The sequence below is a fragment of the Ahaetulla prasina genome, chromosome 2 (genome assembly GCF_028640845.1).
Source record: "Ahaetulla prasina isolate Xishuangbanna chromosome 2, ASM2864084v1, whole genome shotgun sequence".
Lineage (NCBI taxonomy): Eukaryota > Metazoa > Chordata > Lepidosauria > Squamata > Colubridae > Ahaetulla > Ahaetulla prasina.
In genome coordinates this window covers 11,356,070-11,380,124 of record NC_080540.1, presented here as the reverse complement: position 1 = coordinate 11,380,124, position 24,055 = coordinate 11,356,070, and the positions used below count along the sequence as shown (strand labels likewise).

At 38.7% G+C, this 24,055-nt stretch overlaps 1 protein-coding gene and 1 pseudogene across 1 annotated transcript; both read left to right on the top strand.

Annotated features, from left to right (window-relative positions):
- Window positions 1-591: 591 nt before the first annotated feature.
- LOC131193484 (zinc finger protein 84-like) lies at window positions 592-6,881 on the top strand. Its single transcript, XM_058173694.1, has 2 exons — window positions 592-1,384; window positions 3,140-6,881. Exon 2 carries the CDS (start codon window positions 3,763-3,765, stop codon window positions 5,392-5,394), a length of 1,632 nt encoding a protein of 543 aa, XP_058029677.1. The 5' UTR covers window positions 592-1,384; window positions 3,140-3,762; the 3' UTR covers window positions 5,395-6,881.
- A 4,549-nt stretch (window positions 6,882-11,430) lies between these two features.
- On the top strand, window positions 11,431-23,703 carry LOC131193479 (zinc finger protein 658B-like; annotated as a pseudogene).
- Window positions 23,704-24,055: the final 352 nt, after the last annotated feature.

Here is a 24,055-nt window from a genome sequence, read left to right as displayed (position 1 = left end):
AAGGAAGCTCCTGGCTCAGTTGGAGTCAGAATGAGGGCCTCCCTACCAGACCCCAAAGGACTCTAGGGCTAGAGTCTTCCATTCAACAGCTTAACTATAACAGCTTTCAACCATTGCCTTACACAATGTAAGTCGCCCTGAGTCTTCGCAGAAGGGCGGGATATAAATTCAAATTTTAAAAAAAATTGCCAAGGCAGGTTTCGAGGCGTTCTCGTGCACACACACACACCCCAGGCTACAAACTGGGTTGAACAATCTCCAGCAGCCCCCAAGGGAGGTTCACTTTCAGGTTGGCTGTTATACATCACCCACCCACCCACTTTGGACCCTTTCCTTTGGTTTAGTTGGAGCAAGAGGGACAGTGAGTGAACTCTTGGGAGACCTGAAAGAAAAGCTTTAGGATAGACTGTCAGGGACGAAAGCTATTCCTGGGCTCGGTGGGAGTCAAATACGACTTGATGGCACCGAAGGAACCACTGAATCCACGGAAGCCTCTTGCAAACGCTCCAGGGTAGAGATAGGAGGAGGGTGATTTTTATTTATTTTTATTTATTTATTTAATTTATTTATTTATTTATTTTGTCACGACAATATATGTAGGTATCATACAAAAGATTAAATAGTATATAAACACATATATGATTAAATATAAGGAGGTATAAGCATATATATAGGAAGAAGAAAAGAAAAACAATAGGACAGGAACGGTAGGCACGTTTGTGCGCTTATGCACGCCCCTTATGGTCCTCTTAGGAATGGGGTGAGGTCAATAGTAGAAAGTTTTTGGATAAAACTTTTAGGATTATGGGAAGAGACCACAGAGTCAGGTAAAGTATTCCAAGCACTGATGATTCTGTTACAGAAGTCATATTTTCTGCAATCTAGATTAAAGCGGTTGACATTAAGTTTAAATGTCTTTAGTTAGTCTTTAACAGGAAGGACATTACAATAGATGATTCTGTGAGTTAAGCTTAGGTCATGTCGAAGGCGACGGAGTTCCAAGTTTTCTAAGCCTAGGATTTCAAGTCTGGTGGGATAAGGTATTTTGTTGTATTCAGAGGAATGGAGAACTCTTCTTGTAAAATATTTCTGGACACGTTCAATTGTATTGCTTTTCAACCGTCTGTCGCTAGATGGCGCTCTACAAAGCAGCAACACACGCGGCAGTGAATAGAGTACAGCAGCGGCATCGCTACTATTAACATTACACCGGAAAAAGAGAGGCCGAGCTAGAACGAACTGAAACGATAGAGGTTTAGATTGCTAGAGAAAACGTGGAAGAAAGGAGATCACAGCAACTTCCTTTTCCGGCTCACCCAGTGCCGGATAATGGCGTCGGCCGAACCTCCTGTGCTGCTTGGAGGGTGGAAGCGGCTCCTGGGAGGTGAGTGGAGGGAAGGTCGGAGGAGAAGCCGGGAGGAAGTCGGGCCTCTTCCTTTCCTCCACGGCCTGGAAGCAGAGCAAGACGGAAACTTCTGGGCGGCGGCTGCTGCATCTTCTTTCTCTCCCCAAATGCTGCAGGATTTAAAACAGCTGCTTGTGATTTTCTGCTGGGAGAGTTAAAGAAATCTTGATATTTTTTTTTCATATTTCTGAGCCACCCACCTCCCTCACCCTCCACGAATCACTTCGCTCCTTCTGATTTGATTGACACGATGTTTTCCCACCCAGATCGATGGACTTTCATTTTCAAACAATTCCAAGATGAAAGGACTCTTTTCAGTGTTCACATTGCTCCTCCTTTCTTCCGTTTTCCACAGCTCAAAATATTTAATGTTGTCGCAGACTGTCTCTAAATATCGCAGTTATCAGCAGCCAGCTGTAAAAAGACACTTTGTAGCTAACAGTTCCCAAGGGCCTCTGTAGCCATAGCACCACTTTTCCAAAATCATTAGCATTTAAATCGGGATTAATTCCCCAGCAGAAAGTTAGAACAGTCATCCAGCAAAGCCAGGCTGCTCCTTGATTTTTCACTTCCTTTCTCTTTCCAAGCTGTCACAGCTTCGGTTCAGCCTTAATGGCCATCTAGTCTCCTGCCGATTCCACAGGGTTTTCCCTGAATCTAATGGGAGATTGCATATCTCCTCATGATCTATAGGACTTCCCCTCTCTCTTGGTCAACCTCTCTGGGGTTGACTTTGGCCCTTGAGGGTCTCCAGACAGGGCGAAATCAGGGGGTACGACGGAGCTCCGTTTCCGCGATCCGATCCACTGTGACGTCTGAATTCAGACGTCATTCTCTGAATACTTTGAATACTTTCTGAATGTACTGTGTGTGTGATTTACTCAGGCCAAAAGGAGAATTTTGTGATTGAGTTGATATTTGGATCTGCTAGCCTTTTATTTTATTTTTTATTTTTAAATAATTTTTATTTCCATTTTCCAACATCATATTTATGTACAAACTATTATCCATCATTAATCATTAATTTTTATTTATTACTGATTCAGGCCTGCCCGATTGCTACTTCCTTTCTTCACAACCTCCCTCTCTACCCTCTACTACTTTCACATCCTTCATCTCCTTCACTTTACTACTTCCTCTCCTCCTTTTCCACTCCTCCCTTCTTCCACCCTATCTAACCTTCTTATTCCCCTCCTCCTTCTCTACTGTTTCCTACCTACTTTCTTCCCTCCTTCTACTCCTCTCTCCTTTTCTTTCTGAAATGGCAGTTGAGCATCCCCAATATCATTTTAAATTTTAATTTCATATCCTCAAAAATTACTGTACATTAATAATCAATCCCTGTATCATTTCCCCATTTCCTCCAGAAAGTTTAAAACTCTTCCCTCCCCCCAGACTTCCCAGAGCAAATACCGGGTATTATAACCAACAATCACAAGCTAAAGTATACAAAATATACATAATCTCCCACCTTTAAAAATTTAAATGATATTGGGGATGCTCGACTGCCATTTCAGAAAGAAAAGGAGAGGGGAGTAGAAGGAGGGAAGAAAGTAGGTAGGAAAGGATCTGCTAGCCTTTTAGATGCCAAACTAATCATAACGTTAGAGATCAAACTTGCATGTTGATGTTTGTTTTTCCATGGTAATATATGGGGTATTTCTGCTGCTTTCACATATCACGTAGCCATTTTAAAACAATAATGAAACTAACCCATTAATATTAATCTTATAGACAAAGAGAATGCCAAGAAGAGCACTCTGGACAACAGAGAATGAGAAACAGCTTTAAAATGGAAAACAAACCATCAATCAACATTTCCCCCCATTTCCTCCAGAAAGTTTAAAACTCTTCCCCTTCCTCAGCCGACGACACACAACGGAGAATATTATGAGAACAAAGCTTTCATCTGGAAAAAAATAATGTTTGGAATCCAAAGAAACATTACATGAGAAGTCAAGGAGGATAATTTCTAAATAAAGAACACCTGGAAGTCAGTGGAAATAAAAAGGTTCCATGGATAGCCAAAACTGGCAGGCATTAATGAAAGACTTTGTGGAAGGAAAGAGTAGGTTGAATCAAAGAACCACTAGCTAAGAGATCGGCAATAATGCTGACCTCCTCAAGAATCCAAGAATATCAGTGTTAAAAAATCCCCACAAACTGCCTATTGTGGGAAAAACACAGATTGCAGATCGCATCTGATTGATACATAAATCAAACAATCCCATGAAAAGCCATACAGATGTTTGGGGTGCATCAGAAGCTTTACTCAGAACAGGTCTCTCGTGATTCGTGGAAGAACCAATACTGAAGAGAAACTCTACCAATGCTCCCATTGTGACAAAAGATTTAACATGCATACCAATCTGGTAATACACACTGGGGAGAAACCTTATGAGTGTCTGTATTGTGGGAAAAGTTTCTGTCGGAATTCCCAGCTGGTGACACACCAGAGGACTCACACAGGAGAAAAACTATATGAGTGTCCGGATTGTGGGAAAAGTTTCTGTCAGAATTCCAATCTAGTGAGACACCAGAGGACTCACACAGGAGAGAAACCATATGAGTGTCTAGACTGTGGGAAAACATTCAGTCAGAATACCAGCCTAGTGAGACACCAGAGGACTCACACAGGAGAGAAACCATATGAGTGTCTAGACTGTGGGAAAACATTCAGTCAGAATACCAGCCTAGTGAGACACCAGAGGACTCACACAGGAGAGAAACCATATGAGTGTCTGTATTGTGGGAAAAGTTTATCTCAGTATTCCCAGCTGGTGGAACACCAGATGACTCACACAGGAGAGAAACCTTATGAGTGTCTGTATTGTGGGAGAAGTTTCTGTCGGAATTCCCAGTTGGTGATACACCAGAGGACTCACACAGGAGAGAAATCATGTGAATGTCCGGATTGTGGGAAAAGTTTCTGTCAGAATTCTCGGCTGGTGGAACACCAGAGGACTCACACAGGAGAGAACCCGTATGAGTGTCTGTATTGTGGGAAAAGTTTCCGTCGGAATTCCAACCTAGTGAGACACCAGAGGACTCACACAGGAGAGAAACCATATGAGTGTCTAGATTGTGGGAAAACGTTCAGTCAGAATACCAGTCTGGTGGAACACCAGATGATTCACACAGGAGAGAAACCATATGAGTGTCTAGATTGTGGGAAAAGTTTCCGTCGGAATTCCAACCTAGTGATACACCAGAGGACTCACACAGGAGAGAAACCATATGAGTGTCTGTATTGTGGGAAAAGTTTCCGTTGGAATTCCAACCTAGTGAGACACCAGAGGACTCACACAGGAGAGAAACCATATGAGTGTCCGGATTGTGGGAAAAGTTTCTGTCAGAATTCCCAGCTGGTGGAACACCAGAGGACTCACACAGGAGAGAAACCATATGAGTGTCTAGATTGTGGGAAAACGTTCAGTCAGAATTCCAACCTAGTGACACACCAGAGGACTCACACAGGAGAAAAACCATATGAGTGTCAGGGTTGTGGGAAGACTTTCAACCAAAATTACAAGTTGGTGATACACCAGAGGATTCACACCGGAGAAAAACTATATGAGTGTCTGGATTGTGGGAAAAATTTCAGTGGGAATTATTACCTGGTGATACACCAGAGGAATCACACAGGAGAAAAACCGCATAAATGTCCAGATTGTGGGAAAAGTTTCAATTGGAATTCCGAACTTGTGGTGCACCAGAGGATTCACACAGGAGAGAAACCATATAAGTGTCCAGATTGCGGGAAAGGTTTCCATCGAAATTCCGATTTGGTGAAACACAAAAGGACTCACACAGGAGAGAAACCATTTCAGTGTCTGGTTTGTGGGAAAAGATTCAGTCACAGTTCCACCCTGGTGATACATAAGAGGACTCACACAGCAGAAAAACCGTATGAGTGTCCAGATTGCGGAAAAGATTTCAGTTGTAGGTCTAGCCTTATAACTCATGTAAGGTTGCACATAGGAGAGTAACCATTAAAATGCCAAATTGTAGACAGTGTTTTGCACAAAACTCCTTCCTAATGACAGAAGAAATTCTACATCAGGAAAAAATTGATCTGTTTAGAGGAATCTTGAATTTCGTTTCTTGTCTCTTTCTGAAAGCCCAGCTAAGAAGTTGATAATTTAATTTCCCGCATGGTTTTTCTTACTCAAGCATGTCTTATTATTAAACATGAGGAAGGAGATCTGAGCTTCCTTAGTTTGGCCCAGTGCGGTCATTCCCTTCCACGGACTCAAGGGGAACTGCCGTTGCTGGGTCAGAGAAAGCCAGTTTGGATTTTTATTAGGTATGTTTCATGCCTTGAGTTATTTCTACATATAATAAAGGGGATAATATAAACTTGTATGTATTTTTACTTAGCATCTTATGGCAGCTGAACTCATGGTGACTGCACAATAAAACCTTAATACAGAAATCAATCAACCCCATCTATATATTTCAAATGGCAAAATGCAAAGGTTCCACATTTGACATATACTTGCCCTGCAAATACAGGGCATGTCTAGGAAGGTTGATGACATTTGGATGGTCAAGAAATCCCAAAAACATCAATACGGGCAATTACGTGCTAGATGGAAGGAAGATCAGAAAATTGGTATAGTCCAGAATGAGGAAAATTTGGTAAAGCAAATTAGAAATCAATCTCAGGAGCATATAAAGAGATTGTATAATGTGTTACTTGAAATAGACTCTGAAAGGGATTTGGTAAAGGACTGTATGATAAAGTGGGCACAAAATTTTCAGGAGCCAATAGTACTGGAAATTTGGGAAAAAATTTGGGTTAGAAATGTTAAATTTACGCAGGCACAGAATTTAAGGGAAAGTTTTTATAAAATGTTTTACAGATGGCATTTTGATCCTAGGAAATTATTGTGTATGTATCCAGATATGCAAGCAAAATGTTGGAGATGTAACTGTGATGAAGCTACATATTTTCATATTTGGTGGACTTGTAAGAATATTAAGGCTTTTTGGATAAAAATTTGGTGGATTCTACAAAATGTTCTGAAAAAGAAGATAAAGTTCCTGCTGCAATTTTTTCTGCTGGGAATTATCACGGACTGTTCAGTAATTGAGGCTAAGCTGATTTTAAATCTAATAACAGCAGCAAGATTACTGATAGGACAGTATTGGAAGAAAAAAGAAGTACCTACAATAGGAGAATGGATATTGAAAGTTGCCAATTTGGCTGAGATGGCAAAAATCTCAGCCTTTTTGAAAGACAATACGCATGAAAGATATTTAAATGAGTGGAAAAAATGGATTGACTATATTCAAAACATATCAGACTAAGAGTTATCAGACTGCCTTTGAATGATTAGGATGTATTATTTTTTATTGTTTTGGGGGAGGTTAGGAATTGATGAGAACTGTAGGAGTATAATTGAGTTAGGAGGGAAATTTTTTTAGCATATGTTTGTTTTATTTTTAACTATACCTTGTGTTTGTTCTGGGAGGTCGGGGGGGGGGGAGGGGGAGGGGGGTTTGTGAAGGGAGGGGGGAGGGGGGAAATGGGGGAGAAAAAAGTTTTGTAAAACTGTTTCAATAAAAAAAAAGAATTCCCAAAAACATGATTCTTGTTTTTGTTCAATTTAGTAGTTAACAAGGCCTCCAGACATTACTAATTATCTTCGTTTCTTGTTCTATTCTTCCTCAAAATTGGTATTCTTTCTCCCTGCGAGGAGTTAATTTAAATAAAAGGAGTTAAATTGGAGAAGTAAACCTCCTCAGGATTTGCAGCCTATAAATTTGATAAACAAATGCATAGACCTTCATTTACCTCAAGCAACTTGCAGATGGGTAGCCTGTATAGCCACGGCAGATTGATTCATTCATTTCTTTCTCAGATTTATTTAAAATATTTCTGTAGCACCTATGATATAACCATCTCCGGCTGGCTCCCAGTCAATAATTAACTTTAAAAGTATATTAAAACCAAATGGATAAAAACAAAAAAATTAACTCGTTTGAATTCACCTTCTGATTGCAGTCCTCTCCTCTTCTCCCAGTGCTGAGGGGAAAACTAGTTCTTTGCTTTATGGAAAACCAGGAGGATATTTGCATACCGAGCAAATAGATCAACAGATGATGCTGTTAATATGGCTCTGCACTACATCCTACAACATCTTGAGTCTCCAAAGACCTATGCAAGGGTCCTTTTTGTAGACTTTAGTTCAGCATTCAATACCATCATTCCAGACATTCTTCTAACTAAGCTAAACCAGCTACAGATTTGTAAGTTGATCACAAGCTTCCTAACAAACAGGAAGCAGCAGGTGAAGATAAGCAAGATCACATCAAATACCTGTACAATTAGCACAGGGCCCCCCCAAGGCTGTGTGCTCTCCCCACTTCTCTCTGTATACCAATGACTGCATCTCCAATGATCCATCTGTTAAGCTACTAAAGTTCGCAGATGACACAACAGTGATTGGTCTCATTCGAGACAATGACGAATCCGCATCGACGAGAGGTCGAACGACTAGCCTTGTGCAACCAAAACAATCTGGAACTGAACTCATTCAAAACCATAGAAATGGTGGTAGACTTTAGGAGAAACCCTTCCATACTTCCACTTCTCACAATATTAGACAACACAGTATCAACAGTAGAAACCTTTAAATTTCTAGGTTCTATCATATCGCAAGATCTAAAATGGGCAGCTAACATCAAAAACATTAAAAAAGGACAACAAAGAATGTTCTTTCTGTGCCAACTCAGTAAGCTCAAACTGCCCAAGGAGCTGCTGATTCAATTCTACAGAGGAATTATTGAGTCTGTCATTTGCACCTCTATAACTGTCTGGTTCGGTTCTGCAACCCAACAAGAAAGACACAGATTTCAGAGGATAATTAGAACTGCAGAAAAAATAATTGCTACCAACCTGCCTTCCATTGAGGACCTGTATACTGCACAAATCAAGAAGAGGGCCGTGAAAATATTTACAGATCCCTCACATCCAGGACATAAACTGTTTCAACTCCTACCCTCAAAACGACACTATAGAGCACTGCACACCAGAACAACTAGACACAGGAACAGTTTTTCCCTCGAAGGCCATCACTCTGCTAAACAAATAATTCCATCAACACTCAAACTATTTACTGAATCTGCACTACTATTAATCTTCTCACAGTTCCCATCACCAATCTCTTTCCACTTATGACTGTAACTTTGTTTCTGGCAACCCTTATGATTTATATTGATATATTGACCATCAATTGTGTTGTAAATTTTGTACCTTGATGAACGTATCTTTTCTTTTGTGTACACTGAGAGCATATGCACCAAGACAAATTCTTTGTGTGTCCAATCACACTTGGCCAATAAAAAAAATTCTATTCTAAAGACCTGCCAAACTTCAAGGGCAAGAATGTCTTTTTTTTAAAAAATTAAATTTTTATTTCTCATGTTCTTCATTCTTCAATTTTTAACACATCTTAAATGTATAGTCTCTTATCCATTGTTAATCATACGTATTCTCTTTTAAGTTTCATATTAGTTCATTCTTCATCCTAAAAAATTTGAGTATACTCGGGGTTGCTCTTCTACCATTCCATCTCCCTTATTTTACAACAAACCTTCTCCTCTTTCCCTTCCCTCCCTTCTTTTCTCCTCTTCTACTTTCTTCTTTTCTCCTCTCCTTCCCCTTCTCTCCTTCCCCTTCCTTTCCCCGACTCCTTCCTTCCTCCCTTTCTAACCTTCTGTCCTCTTATTTCCCCTCCCTTTCTTCCTCTCCTTTTCCCTTTCTTCTGTTCCTCACTCTCCTTCCTCTCTTCTCCCCTCCTATCTACTCCTCTTTCCATTCTCTCTCCATCGTTGTATTCATTTTTAATTCAATATTTTCCAAAGTAGTATCCGAGTAACCCGATTTTCTATTTATATACACTTTCTTTTCAATTTCTTTCCTATTTTACTGATTTCACACATATCATCATAAATGTATGTTTTTATAGAGTAACATTTTTTTCTTTTGGTGGGGGGAGACTGTTTTATAGGGCAGGAGCTGCAGCAGACAAGGCACCCTTCCTAGCTCCTATCAGATGGCAATATTTAAGTCAAGAGGCCAGGAGCATGCCCATCCTATCTGACCTGGAAGAACAGATAGATGTAAAGATAAAGATGGGAAAATAGCGACAGGTGCCCTGTTGGCTCAGTGGTTAGAATGCAGTTTTGCCAGGTGACTCTGTCCACAGCCTAGAATCCAATCCTGACGGACCTCTAGGTTGACTCAGCCTTCTGTCCTGCTTAGATCGGTAAAATGAGGAGCCAGATTGTTGGGGACAATATGCTGACACTAAACCGATAGCGTACAAAGCACAGTGTAGTGATATATAAGTGGTATATATGTCTGATCACTATTGCTATAATAAATAGCTTTAAAGATAATGAGCTTGAATTGCACCTTTAAACGAATCTTGTGTAGCTCACACCACAAAGATGTTACAGAGGCAACCTAGGGGCCTCCATTACTGTGTGCTCTGCTGCATTCTGGACCAGTTGAAGTTTCCCAGCAGGAATTCAAACAGGAGGTGACCCAAGGTGAGAGTGACCCTCTGTGTAAGGCATCCAGGTGCAGGAAAGGGCAAAATTGGTGCACGAGAGGAATCTGTGCAAAGCCCCTCCCCCAGCCATGGCTGCCTCAAGCAGGAGTTGTGAGTCCAGGAGGTTGTACAACCAGCTCAGACGCCACAGGTGATCACATGACCCCAGAACGCTGCAACTATCAGAAAGATAATTGCCCGGAGTCTGAATTTTCATCATGTTACAATGCTGCAGTAGCCTTTTAAGTATGAAAAATGGTCACGTCCCTTTTTTCAATAACCTTGTCACTTCAAATGGTCACTAAATGAAGTAAATCAAGGACAACTTGTAGATAATTGGATATGGCAGGAAGGATGGCCTCTCCTAGAAGTTCCATGTAGGTGTTAAACCAGGTTGCTTATTGAGGGTAATCCTGGCAGTTCCAGCTGCTATCTAGACGGGTTTGGAAGCAATGTGGGTGGGCACTTCAAGATTTTGTTCCCAATTTCATTCTTCTATTAAAGGGATATGAAGCTGGCAATTGTTTAAGGCTGCACATACAAACAAGACCTTTATCAACTTTTATGATGCAGCACCTGCTTAATCTTGTGAAGCTAAGTAGGGTCAAGCTTCACTCTTCAAGCTTCCCTCAGTTGCAAATGTAGTTTTGGGGAGTTATCCTGCACCTCCAAGAGAGAGAACTGGCTAGGATAGTCTTCACAAGGGAGATAGTCTTCACAAGGGAGGCGGGAACACAATGATGGCACATTGTGTTCCCGCCACAGATGCTTTCCCTTGGTTTGGTTCCTGCAAAGGAAGCTCCTGGCTCAGTTGGAGTCAGAATGAGGGCCTCCTTACCAGACCCCAAAGGACAAACTAGGGCTAGAGTCTTCCATTCAACAGCTTAACTATAACAGCTTTCAACCATTGCCTTACACAATGTAAGCGGCCCTGAGTCTTCGCAGAAGGGCGGGATATAAATTCAAATTTTAAAAAAAATTGCCAAGGCAGGTTTCGAGGCGTCCTCGTGCACACACACACACCCCAGGCTACAAACTGGGTTGAACAATCTCCAGCAGCCCCCAAGGGAGGTTCACTTTCAGGTTGGCTGTTATACATCACCCACCCACCTACTTTGGACCGTTTCCTTTGGTTTAGTTGGAGCAAGAGGGACAGTGAGTGAACTCTTGGGAGACCTGAAAGAAAAGCTTTAGGATAGACTGTCAGGGACGAAAGCTATTCCTGGGCTCGGTGGGAGTCAAATAAGACTTGATGGCACCGAAGGAATCACGGAATCCACGGAAGCCTCTTGCAAACGCTTCAGGGTAGAGATAGGAGGAGGGTGATTTTCAACCGTCTGTCGCTAGATGGCGCTCTACAAAGCAGCAACACACGCGGCAGTGAATAGAGTACAGCAGCGGCATCGCTACTTTTAACATTACACCGGAAAAAGAGAGGCCGAGCTAGAACGAACTGAAACGATGGAGGTTTAGATTGCTAGAGAAGACGTGGAAGAAAGGAGATCACAGCAACTTCCTCTTCCGGCTCCCCCAGTGCCGGATAATGGCGTCGGCCGAACCTCCTGTGCTGCTTGGAGGGTGGAAGCGGCTCCTGGGAGGTGAGTGGAGGGAAGGTCGGAGGAGAAGCCGGGAGGAAGTCGGGCCTCTTCCTTTCCTCCACGGCCTGGAAGCAGAGCAAGACGGAAACTTCTGGGCGGCGGCTGCTGCATCTTCTTTCTCTCCCCAAATGCTGCAGGATTTAAAACAGCTGCTTGTGATTTTCTGCTGGGAGAGTTAAAGAAATCTTGATATTTTTTTTTCATATTTCTGAGCCACCCACCTCCCTCACCCTCCACGAATCACTTCGCTCCTTCTGATTTGATTGACACGATGTTTTCCCACCCAGATCGATGGACTTTCATTTTCAAACAATTCCAAGATGAAAGGATTGTTTTCAATGTTCACATTGCTCCTCCTTTCTTCCGTTTTCCACAGCTCAAAATATTTAATGTTGTCGCAGACTGTCTCTAAATATCGCAGTTATCAGCAGCCAGCTGTAAAAAGACACTTTGTAGCTAATAGTTCCCAAGGGCCTCTGTAGCCATAGCACCACTTTTCCAAAATCATTAGCATTTAAATCGGGATTAATTCCCCAGCAGAAAGTTAGAACAGTCATCCAGCAAAGCCAGGCTGCTCCTTGATTTTTCACTTCCTTTCTCTTTCCAAGCTGTCACAGCTTCGGTTCAGCCTTAATGGCCATCTAGTCTCCTGCCGATTCCACAGGGTTTTCCCTGAATCTAATGGGAGATTGCATATCTCCTCATGATCTATAGGACTTCCCCTCTCTCTTGGTCAACCTCTCTGGGGTTGACTTTGGCCCTTGAGGGTCTCCAGACAGGGCGAAATCAGGGGGTACGACGGAGCTCCGTTTCCGCGATCCGATCCACTGTGACGTCTGAATTCAGACGTCATTCTCTGAATACTTTGAATACTTTCTGAATGTACTGTGTGTGTGATTTACTCAGGCCAAAAGGAGAATTTTGTGATTGAGTTGATATTTGGATCTGCTAGCCTTTTATTTTTTATTTTATTTTTTTCAGGGCAAAATTTTTTTATTTTCCATAATAATTCCCACAATTTGATCAGTGTACAATACAATCACTTATACCACAATCGATCCTATACTCAAATTATGCTCAATCAGGGCTGCTCGACCGCCACTCTCTCCCTTAATCCTTTCTACCCTTCTCATCCTTCTTCGACTTTCCCCACCATCCTTCTCCTCGCTTTCCTACTTCCCCTCCTCTTTCCCACTTCTCACAACCATCCTTTCTAACCCTCTATCTTCTCCTCCTTCTCCTCCTATCCTTTCCTCTCCCTCCCTTCTTTCCTACCTGCCTACCTACTTTCTTCCTTTTTTACTCCTCTTTCCTTACTCTTTCCCTTCGGGAGTGGTTCCCGAGAAGCCCCGACTTTACACCATTACAACTTGTTTAATTCTACCATTATTTCTGTACAATGGAAATCAATCAACTTATAACTTCCCTTCCCCCATTTCTCCTTCCCCGAGACTTCCCAGAACAGAATACAGGGTATTGTAATTAACAAACATAATCTAAAATATAACATAAAACATATTCCATTTCACACCATCACACTATCAATTCCCTTCTTTCTTAAACTCTAATACATGGCAATTCCTAACTTCACTCAAAAACTAATTGATATTTTTTAATCTGATACCTATTTTGAATATAATCAATCCACTTTCTCCATTCCAAAATATATTTTTCTTGTGTACAGTCTTTCAAGTAGGCAGAAATTTTTGCCATTTCTGCTAAATTTGACACTTTACTAATCCATTCTCCAATTGTAGGTAAGTCTTCTTTCTTCCGATATTGTGCAATCAATAGTCTTGCAGCAGTTATTAAATTCAAAATCAGTTTTGTCTCTATAACAGTGCAATCTGGAATTATTCCTAATAAAAAGAACTGTGGAACAAACTTGATCTTCTTTTTCAAAATGTTCTGCATAATCCACCATATTTTAATCCAAAAGTCTTTAACTTTTTTGCAAGTCCACCATATATGATAATAGGTAGCATCCTCACAATCACATCTCCAACATTTTGCTTTCACATTTGGATACATACATGACAGTTTTTTAGGATCTAAATGCCATCTATAAAACATTTTATAAAAATTTTCTCTTACATTTTGTGCTTGCGTACATTTAACATTCCTCACCCAAATTTTTCCCCATGTTTCTAACATTATAGGTTGTTGAAAATTTTGTGCCCATTTTACCATAGAATCTTTAACCAACTCCATTTCTGAATCAATTTCAACCAATACATTATATAATCTCTTTATATGCCTTGATATATATGACCTTGATCTTGACCTTGATCTTATAAAACCTTGATCTTTATATGACCTTGATCTTTTATTTGTTTTACCAAATTATCATCACTTTGCCTTATACCAATTTTCTGATCTATTTTCCATCTAGATTGCAATTGTCCATACTGGAACCATGTATAATTTCTCCCTTCATCCCTCAATTTCTCCCTAGATTTTAACTGTAATTCCCCTTTTTCCATAGTCAAAAGCTCTTTGTAAGTGATAACCTCCATTTTTTGTAATATATTTATATTCTCTATCATATGTCTGGGGATAGTCCATATTGGTATCTTTCCATCTAACTTATATTGATATTTTTTCCAAACCCTCAACAACGCACTTCTGACCATATTATTCTTAAATATCTTATCAATTTATAACAATCATATAACAAACCATAACCTTCTATATTCAAAATCCTTTCCTCTGTTAAATTAATCCAATCAGAAATTAAAGCTAAAACAACTGCATCATAGTACAATTTCAAGTTAGGCATTTTTAAACCCCCTCTTTCCCTAACGTTTTAGGTATTAATGAAATAAAAGCTGTCCTCCATGAGGGAGGAGCTTCTCCTCCCCTTTGTATTCTGTTAAATAACTCCTTAAGTGGTACAATCATCTCATTTTGTAAATTTTTATAATAAGTAGTTGTCAAACCATCTGTACCTGGTGCTTTATTCGCTTTAAGCTGCTTAATTGCAAACACTATTTGCTCTGAAGAAATTAATTGATTCAACTCTTCCCTTTGATCTACTGTAATTTCTAAGATACCGTGGTCCTGTAAATATCTATTTATATCTTTATCATTAATCACATCTCTAGAATATAACTTAATATAATATTCTAAAAAAGCTTTTTTAATCAAATTTTGCTGATATACTTCCTTACCTCTATATTCTGTTTTATCAATTATACGTCGTTTCTGTTTCTTTCTTAATAAATATGCTAACCATCTTCCAGGTTTATTAGAATTATTAAACAAATTGTGTTTTGCATATTGTAAATTAGTTGCCACCTGATCTGCCATTAACATATTAAATTGACCTCTTAATATATTTATTGACTCTTTTATTTTACTATCTCCTGGATTACATACCAATAACTGCTCCTTCCTTTTAATTTCCTTTTCTAATTCTTTTCGCCTTTTGTGCAATCTATTTCTATATTTATTATTCATATCTAATAAAATTCCCCTCATATAAGCCTTGCTGGTGTCCCAAACTATCTCTATAGGTGTCCTTTTATCCATATTCAAAGAAAAAAATTCCTTCATTAGAATTTTACATTCATTTACATTTTGTTCATATTTAAACAAGTTCTCATTCATCCTCCATGACCTCCTGGCCTCTTTTTCCCGATGTAGCTCAATCCAAACCGGGCTATGATCAGACAAAGTTCTAGAACAAATTTTTGTCTTCTTCACTCTGAAAAACAAATCATTAGTAATTAAAATAAAATCGATCCTAGAAAAAGATTGATGTCTGTCAGAAAAAAAATTAAAATCTCTCTCTTTTTCATTGCGTTCTCGCCATACATCTCTCAGTTCTAAATCTTCCATCAAATCAAAGAAGGCCTTTGGCAGTTTTACACGATTGGAAATATTTCTAAGACTTCTTTTATCTTTCTGGATATCCATCACTCCATTCCAATCACCCATTAATATATAAGTTTTATAACCCCAAGATGTTATTCTTTTATGTAAAAACTTATAAAATTTTTCTTGTTGTTGATTTGGTGCATAAACTCCTATTAAAAGTATTTTTCTCCCCTCCAATAAAAGTTCAATAGCAATATATCTTCCTTGATTATCCGCCTCAATTAATGTTGCAGATAAATTACTCTTTATATAAACAACTAGTCCATTCTTCTTTTCTGTAGCAGATGCAACAAAATGTATTCCCAATTTTGAATTTATCTAATATTTCTGGTCTAATGTTCTAATATGTGTTTCTTGTAAACATACAATGTCATTTTTAAATTGCTTCAAATAATGAAATATCTTTTTTCTCTTTTGCGGTGAGTTTAATCCATTAACATTCCAAGATAAAAGTCTAATTGCCATTATCAGCAATCGGAAACTTTTGAAGCACCAGCCGCAAATCATATCTTTCTTTGGGCCTTGCTCCTCCCACTGTTTCCGTCTTGGTAATAGCAGATTGAACCTGTTGAGCCTTTTCTTCTTGTTCCTTGCGTTTGACAGCCGCTCTTGTCATCCTTGGCTCTTTTGGAAGCTCTGATCCCATCTTAGACACATCCAACACTTGTAAAAGGTCTTCTTCCATTACTATCATTTCTTTTTCTTTAATTTCGCCTTCCTTTCTCCTACCATTCGGAGATGGTGGACTTCCAGCTTTAAGCACATAAGCATAAAACTCTCGTGCTTTACTGACTGTATTAAGACGATGTGCTTTCCCTTCATAATAAACTATTATACCAGTAAAATATCTTGGCCAGCCGCTTGAATCTTGCCTCCTTTAAAAGAAGCTTGTAAAATCTCATTTCTCACTGTTCTAGTAGTAAAATAAATAAAAATGTCTCTTGGAAGATTTCTTTGTCTTGCTATCCAGGAATTCACACGATAAATTTTGTCAATATGAAAAGCCACATCTACTGGCTGAACTGCCAAAATCTCCGCAAAGGCCTCAGAAAAAATTTGCTTCAAATTCGCTTGTTTATGTTCTTTCAAACCACGCATTTGTAAAGCATGTTCCATAGCTCTATATTGTACCAAAACAATTTCATCATCAACTTTATCCATTTTACTTTGAACTACCTCAATCTTATTTTCCAATTTTAAATTATCTTTCTTTATTTCTTCTACTTCCTGCTCCTCCTCCTATCCTTTCTTCTCCCTCCCTTCTTTCCTCCCTACCCATCTGCCTACCTACTTTCTTCCTTCTTTACTCCTCTTTCCTTACCCTTTCCCTTCAGGAGTGTTTGCCGAGCAGTCCCGACATTACACCATTCCAACTTGTTTAATTCTACCATTATTCCTGTACAATGGCAACCAATCAATTTATGGTCTTCCCCTTCTCCCCCTCATTCCCCCCCCCGAGACTTCCCAGAACAGAATACAGGGTATTGTAACTAACAAACATAATCTAAAATATAACATAAAACATATTCCATTTCACTCCATCACACTATCAATTCCCTTCTTTCTTAAACTAATACATAGCAATTCCTAACTTCACTCAAAAACTAATTGATATTTTTAAATCTGATACTTATTTTGAATATAATCAATCCACTTCCTCCATTCTAAACTATATTTTTCTTGTGTACAGTCTTTCAAGTAGGCAGAAATTTTTGCCATTTCTGCTAAATTTGATACTTTACTAATCCATTCTCCAATTGTAGGTAAGTCTTCTTTCTTCCAATATTGTGCAATCAATAGTCTTGCAGCAGTTATTAAATTCAGAATCAGTTTTGTCTCTATAACAGTGCAATCTGAAATTATTCCTAATAAAAAGAACTGTGGAACAAACTTGATCTTCTTTTTCAAAATGTTCTGCATAATCCACCATATTTTAATCCAAAAGTCTTTAACTTTTTTGCAAGTCCACCATATATGATAATAGGTAGCATCCTCACAATCACATCTCCAACATTTTGCTTTCACATTTGGATACATACATGACAGTTTTTTAGGATCTAAATGCCATCTATAAAACATTTTATAAAAATTTTCTCTTAAATTTTGTGCTTGCGTGAATTTAACATTCCTCACCCAAATTTCTTCCCATGTTTCTAACATTATAGGTTGTTGAAAATTGTGTGCCCATTTTACCATACAATCTTTAACCAACTCCATTTCTGAATCAATTTCAACCAATACATTATATAATCTCTTTATATGCTGTTGACCTTGATCTTTTATTTGTTTTACCAAATTATCATCACTTTGCCTTATACCAATTTTCTGATCTATTTTCCATCTAGATTGCAATTGTCCATACTGGAACCATGTATAATTTCTCCTTCATCCTCAATTTTTCCTAGATTTTAACTGTAATTCTTTTCCATAGTCAAAAGCTCTTTGTAAGTGATAACTTCCATTTTTTGTAATATATTTATATTCTCTATCATATGTCTGGGGATGGTCCATATTGGTATCTTTCCATCTAACTTATATTGATATTTTTTCCAAATCCTCAACAACGCACTTCTGACCATATTATTCTTAAATGTCTTATCAATTTTCTTGTCATATATTACATATATGCCATCCATATAACAAACCATAACCTTCTATATTCAAAATCCTTTCCTCTGTTAAATTAATCCAATCAGAAATTAAAGTTAAAACAACTGCATCATAGTACAATTTCAAGTTAGGCATTTTAAACCCCTCTTTCCCTAACGTCTTGCATTATTTTTAACTTTACCCTCGGTTTTTTACCCTTCCATACAAAATTATTAATCCCTTTTTGCCATTCTTGTAAATTCGCATCTTTCTTCAATATTGGAATCATTTGAAACAAAAATAAAAATCTAGGCAAAACATTCATTTTTATAGCTGCCACTCTTCCCAACAATGATAATTGTAACTTCTTCCATTTCTCCATTTCTTTAATTACTTTTCCCCACAATACCTCATAATTATTTTTATATAATTTTACATTCGATGCTGTAATGTATACTCCTAAGTATTTAACCTTTTTAACTACTTCATATCCAGTTATTCTTTCTAATTCTTCCCTCTGGTGTGTATTCATATTTTTAATTATCATTTTTGTCTTCTGTTGATTCACTTTAAACCCAGATACCTTACTATACTGATCAATTGTCTCCTTTAGATATACGGCTGAATGTATTGGTTGAGATAAAGTAACAACCAGATCATCTGCAAACGCTCTTAACTTATAATCTTGATTTTTAATTCTAATTCCTCTTATTCGATCTAAACCACGTATATTACTCAATAATATTTCCAAAGTTAGAATTAATAATAACGGTGACAAGGAACATCCTTGTCTAGTCCCTTTCTCAATCTTGAAAGATTCTGTTAATCCACCATTTACTATTATTTGAGCTGTTTGCTTTTGATATATAGCCTTAATTGCTTGAATAAAATAATCCCCAAATTTCATTTTTTCTATTACTTTAAACAAAAACTGCCAATCCAATCTATCAAAAGCTTTTTTGGCATCCAAAAAGAGGAATGCTGCTGAAACCTGGCTGTTTCTTTCCAAATATTCAAGTAAATTTACAATTTGTCTCATATTATATCTCATCTGTCTCCCCTTAATAAATCCTGATTGGTCATTATGAATTAATTGATTCATCAGTGGCATCAATCTATTCGCTAGTATCTTAGCAAATATCTTATAATCAGTATTTAAAAGCGATATTGGCCTATAATTCTCTGGTTTAACACCATCTCGATCTTCTTTAGGTATTAATGAGATAAAAGCTGTCCTCCATGAAGGAGGAGCTTCTCCTCCCCTTTGTATTCTGTTAAATAACTCTTTAAGTGGTATTAAGTAGAATTTATGAAAGAATCTCTTAACGATGCTATGAACTGGCAAACTTCCCAGATAGAGGATAAGTTTAAATTAATTACAGAAGAAATGTAACACTTTCGTTTTCAACTGCGTAGCTCATTAAAGAACAAAACCAATTTCGCTTTAAAGTCAACTCCAAAACTTAAAAGAAATAATAACAGGGAATTCATTTAATTACTTGCTTTTATCGTTAAAACTCTCCTGTTTCTGTTCAGTCCGGTATTTTCTTCTTTAAGTTAAAATTGGTCCCGGCAGTTGGTCGTGGCAATTAGGTCTGCCGAAGCAGGAAAAAAGCCTCAGATCTGGAGCGCTTTGAAGTTCTGAGGGGGCTTAACCCTTCGAGCCCCCTGGTGTCTTCCAGGAGTTCTAGGGAAGCTCTACCTCTGCTTCTTTCACTCACCTCCTCTTCTTCGCCCGAAGAGGGGGAATTTCGAACCGCTGGGCAGCTGATTGTCGCTGTCTTAGCGGTCCAACACGATCCAGAGGTTGGTGATTAAAAGGATCACCTTCATTGCCTACGGAGCCAACCAGGAAGTCCTATCTGCTAGCCTTTTAGATGCCAAACTAATCATAACGTTAGAGCTCAAACTTGCATGTTGATGTTTGTTTTTCCATGGTAATATATGGGGTATTTCTGCTGCTTTCACATATCATGTAACCATTTTAAAACAATAATGAAACTAATCCATTAATATTAATCTTATAGACAAAGAAAATGCCAAGAAGAGCACTCTGGACAACAGAGAATGAGAAACAGCTTTAAAATGGAAAACAAACCATCAATCAACATTTTCCCCCATTTCCTCCAGAAAGTTTAAAACTCTTCCCCTTCCTCAGCTGATGACACACAATGGAGAATATTATGAGAACAAAGCTTTCAGCTGGAAAAAAATAATGTTTGGAATCCAAAGAAACATTACATGAGAAGTCAAGGAGGATAATTTCTAAATAAAGAACACCTGGAAGTCAGTGGAAATAAAAAGGTTCCATTGCAAATCGCATCTGATTGATGCATAAATCGAACCATCCCATGAAAAGCCATACAGATGTTTGGGGTGCATCAGAAGCTTTACTCAGAACAGGTCTCTCGTGATTCGTGGAAGAACCAATACCGAAGAGAAACTCTACCAATGCTCCCATTGTGACAAAAGATTTAACATGCATACCAATCTGGTAATACACACTGGGGAGAAACCTTATGAGTGTCCGGATTGTGGGAAAAGTTTCTGTCAGAATTCCAACCTAGTGAGACACCAGAGGACTCACACAGGAGAGAAACCATATGAGTGTCTAGATTGTGGGAAAACATTCAGTCAGAATACCAGCCTAGTGAGACACCAGATGACTCACACAGGAGAGAAACCATATGAGTGTCTGTATTGTGGGAAAAGTTTCTGTCGGAATTCCCAGCTGGTGGTACACCAGAGGACTCACACAGGAGAGAAACCATATGAGTGTCTAGATTGTGGGAAAACGTTCAGTAACAATTCCACCCTAGTGACACACCAGAGGACTCACACAGGAGAGAAACCATATGAGTGTCCGGATTGTGGGAAAAGTTTCTCTCAGTATTCCCAACTGGTGGAACACCAGATGACTCACACAGGAGAGAAACCATATGAGTGTCCGGATTGTGGGAAAAGTTTCTGTCGGAATTCCCAGCTGGTGGAACACCAGAGGACTCACACAGGAGAGAAACCGTATGAGTGTCTAGATTGTGGGAAAAGTTTCCATCGGAATTCCAACCTAGTGAGACACCAGAGGACTCACACAGGAGAAAAACCATATGAGTGTCCGGATTGTGGGAAAATGTTCAGTCAGAATACCAGCCTAGTGACACACCAGAGGACTCACACAGGAGAAAAACCATATGAGTGTCCGGATTGTGGGAAAAGTTTCTGTCAGAATTCTCGGCTGGTGGAACATCAGAGGACTCACACAGGAGAGAAACCATATGAGTGTCCAGATTGTGGGAAAACGTTCACTCAGAATTCCATTCTGGTGGAACATCAGAGGACTCACACAGGAGAGAAACCATATGAGTGTCTGTATTGTGGGAAAAGTTTCCGTCAGAATTCCCACCTTGTGAGACACCAGAGGACTCATACAGGAGAAAAACCATATGAGTGTCCGGATTGTGGGAAAAGTTTCTGTCAGAATTCCCAGCTGGTGGAACACCAGAGGACTCATACAGGAGAGAAACCATATGAGTGTCTAGATTGTGGGAAAACATTCAGTCAGAATTCCAACCTAGTGACACACCAGAGGACTCACACAGGAGAAAAACCATATGAGTGTCAGGGTTGTGGGAAGACTTTCAACCAAAATTACAAGTTGGTGATACACCAGAGGATTCACACCGGAGAAAAACTATATGAGTGTCTGGATTGTGGGAAAAATTTCAGTGGGAATTATTACCTGGTGATACACCAGAGGAATCACACAGGAGAAAAACCGCATAAATGTCCAGATTGTGGGAAAAGTTTCAGTGAATTATTACCTGGTGCACCAGAGGATTCACACAGGAGAGAAACCATATAAGTGTCCAGATTGTGGGAAAGGTTTCCATCGAAATTCTGACTTGTTGAAACACAAAAGGACTCACACAGGAGAGAAATCATATAAGTGTCCAGATTGCGGGAAAGGTTTCCATCGAAATTCTGACTTGGTGAAACACAAAAGGACTCACATAGGAGAGAAACCATTTCAGTGTCTGGTTTGTGGGAAAAGATTCAGTCACAGTTCCACCCTGGTGATACACAAGAGGACTCACACAGCAGAAAAAGCGTATGAGTGTCCAGATTGCGGAAAAGATTTCAGTTGTAGGTCTAGCCTTATAACTCATGTAAGGTTACACATAGGAGAGTAACCATTCAAATGCCCAGATTGTAGACAGTGTTTTGCACAAAATTCCTTCCTTATGACAGAAGAAATTCTACATCAGGAAAAAATTGGTCTGTTTAGAGGAATCTTGAATTTCGTTTCTTGTCTCTTTCTGAAAGCCCAGCTAAGAAGTTGATAATTTAATTTCTTGCATGGTTCTTCTTACTCAAGCATGTCTTATTATTAAACATGAGGAAGGAGATCTGAGCTTCCTTAGTTTGGCCCAGTGCGGTCATTCCCTTCCACGGAGTCAAGGGGAACTGCCCTTGCTGGGTCAGAGAAAGCCAGTTTGGATTTTTATTAGGTATGTTTCATGCCTTGAGTTATTTCTACATATAATAAAGGGGATAATATAAACTTGTATGTATTTTTACTTAGCATCTTATGACAGCTGAACTCATGGTGACTGCACAATAAAACCTTAAAACAGAAATCAATCAACCCCATCTATATATTTCAAATGGCAAAATGCAAAGGTTCCACATTTGACATATACTTGCCCTGCAAATACAGGGCATGTCTAGGAAGGTTGATGACATTTGGATGGTCAAGAAATCCCAAAAACATCAATACGGGCAATTACGTGCTAGATGGAAGGAAGATCAGAAAATTGGTATAGTCCAGAATGAGGAAAATTTGGTAAAGCAAATTAGAAATCAATCTCAGGAGCATATAAAGAGATTGTATAATGTGTTACTTGAAATAGACTCTGAAAGGGATTTGGTAAAGGACTGTATGATAAAGTGGGCACAAAATTTTCAGGAGCCAATAGTACTGGAAATTTGGGAAAAAATTTGGGTTAGAAATGTTAAATTCATGAGCACAGAATTTAAGGGAAAGTTTTTATAAAATGTTTTACAGATGGCATTTAGATCCTAGGAAATTATTGTGTATGTATCCAGATATGCAAGCAAAAAGTTGGAGATGTAACTGTGATGACGCTACATATTTTCATATTTGGTGGACTTGTAAGAATATTAAGGCTTTTTGGATAAGAATTTGGTGGATTCTACAAAATGTTCTGAAAAAGAAGATAAAGTTCCTGCCGCAATTTTTTCTGCTGGGAATTATCACGGACTGTTCAGTAATTGAGGCTAAACTGATTTTAAATCTAATAACAGCAGCAAGGTTACTGATAGGACAGTATTGGAAGAAAAAAGAAGTACCTACAATAGAATGGATATTGAAAGTTGCCAATTTGGCTGAGATGGCAAAAATCTCAGCCTTTTTGAAAGACAATACGCATGAAAGATATTTAAATGAATGGAAAAAATGGATTGACTATATTCAAAACATATCAGACTAAGAGTTATCAGACTGCCTTTGAATGATTAGGATGTATTATTTTTGATTGTTTTGGGGGAGGTTAGGAATTGATGAGAACTGTAGGAGTATAATTGAGTTAGGAGGGAAAAATTTTTAGCATATGTTTGTTTTATTTTTAACTATACCTTGTGTTTGTTCTGGGAAGTCGGGGGCGGGGGGCGGGGAAGGGGGGTTTGTGAAGGGAGGGGGAAGGGGATAGGGGGGAGGGGGGAAATGGGGGAGAAAAAAGTTTTGTAAAAATTTTTCAATAAAAAAAAAGAAATCCCAAAAACATGATTCTTGTTTTTGTTCAATTTAGTAGTTAACAAGGCCTCCAGACATTACTAATTATCTTCGTTTCTTGTTCTATTCTTCCTCAAAATTGGTATTCTTTCTCCCTGCGAGGAGTTAATTTAAATAAAAGGAGTTAAATTGGAGAAGTAAACCTCCTCAGGATTTGCAGCCTATAAATTTGATAAACAAAAGCATAGACCTTCATTTACCTCAAGCA